The following is a 1303-nucleotide window of genomic DNA, read 5'->3' as shown; positions in this document are numbered from 1 at the left end:
AGAAGAAAAAGAAAAAAAAAAAGAAGAACCACCCGTGGAGACTGTAGCTGTCATGCGCAGAAGTTCTTAAAGTCACTGAAAAGAAAAAGCAAAAATATGGGCAGACCCATATCTACACGATCCCATACATCTATCTATCTTTAATCTATCTATCTATCTATATCTATATATCTTTGACCTGCCTGTCTTTAATCTATCTACATCTCTTTCTTTCTTTTTGAGTCTCCTTCTGTACAGGTAGATGATGTATTTAGTTTGAGGTACATGTCTATCTGTAAGGAGAGAAGCAAGAGGCAGTCTAAGGAGAGAGAGGTGTCCAAGTTTCTATCTATGCGAGCTCTTTAGAATTGAATAAGAAGAAAGCCTTCTTTCCCGCGATGATTGAAGTCAAGAGGCTCTTACGTACAGCAAGAAACCTTTCTACTTGCCACACAGAGAGAAGTAGCGAATCCTATCAAAGAGAGAAAGAGAGAGAGACACCCCAAGAAGGCGAAGGAGAAAGAGAGAAAGAAAGTGCGAGAGATAGCCCGAAGAAAGCAAGGGAGAAAGAGAGACATATAGATGAATGTGCTAGGGTAGAGATTTACTTGCAGTCCTTTGTAATACTTCATGATGATCCGCGACCTTTTTCTTCTTTCTTCTTGCACGGGTTCATCTTGAAGAATGAGATCTTCTTCTTCTATCCTCGCTAAAGCTCTTCTCTCGACCTCCGACTGCTCGATTCCTAATCTCTTGCATTTCTGTCTATTCTCTTCAAGATGCTTCTTCTCTTTCTTCCTTGCATCGTCCAGACGCTTCATATTATCCAGCCAAGGAGCAAACTTCATCCAGTACTGTCGACCACACAAATAGACAACAAGAAAAAGATAATGAGGGGAACTATGAGAAAGCAAGGTAAGATTCTTAGTCATCTTTCTATCTACTTATCTGTCTACAGATACATGTATAGGCATGTGTGAACAATGTGTGCGTGTGTCGACATAGGCCTATCAAAGAGATGTCCCTTAGCCGCCCTCTCCTGCCTGATCAAGCAACGTCGAAAGCTCAAACCACACTCTCTCCTCCTATCCACCCATCGGGCTATCTTTATTCTACCTATCTTTATCTATCTATCTATCTCTCTCTATATATATATGGATGAGTCAGAATAGGTACATCTATCCAAGGACGAAAGGTTCGTGAATGAAAGCGAAAGATCAAAAGAGAAAAAGACGAGGTAGAGAGAGAAGACGAAGGGGGTGAGGAAGAACTTTCTCTACCCACGTGACACGAAGCAACTGCTTCTGAATGGGCTAAGTAGACA

The 1303-nt window shown here is 41.3% G+C and overlaps 1 protein-coding gene across 1 annotated transcript in view; it reads right to left on the bottom strand.

The window, feature by feature from the left end:
- CSUI_011000 (transmembrane) overlaps positions 1-833 on the bottom strand; it is a gene marked incomplete at its 3' end in the record, with an annotated part of 2013 nt that extends 1180 nt beyond the window's left edge. The window contains exon 1 of the mRNA XM_068071101.1: positions 588-833. Within this exon, the coding sequence (XP_067916923.1) occupies positions 588-827 (240 nt within the window). The remainder of the gene's footprint in view (positions 1-587) is intronic.
- Between the last annotated feature and the right edge of the window lie 470 nt (positions 834-1303).

Source organism: Cystoisospora suis, assembly GCF_002600585.1.
Source record: "Cystoisospora suis strain Wien I chromosome Unknown contig_9212, whole genome shotgun sequence".
Lineage (NCBI taxonomy): Eukaryota > Apicomplexa > Conoidasida > Eucoccidiorida > Sarcocystidae > Cystoisospora > Cystoisospora suis.
This window is presented reverse-complemented; position numbering and strand designations above follow the sequence as displayed.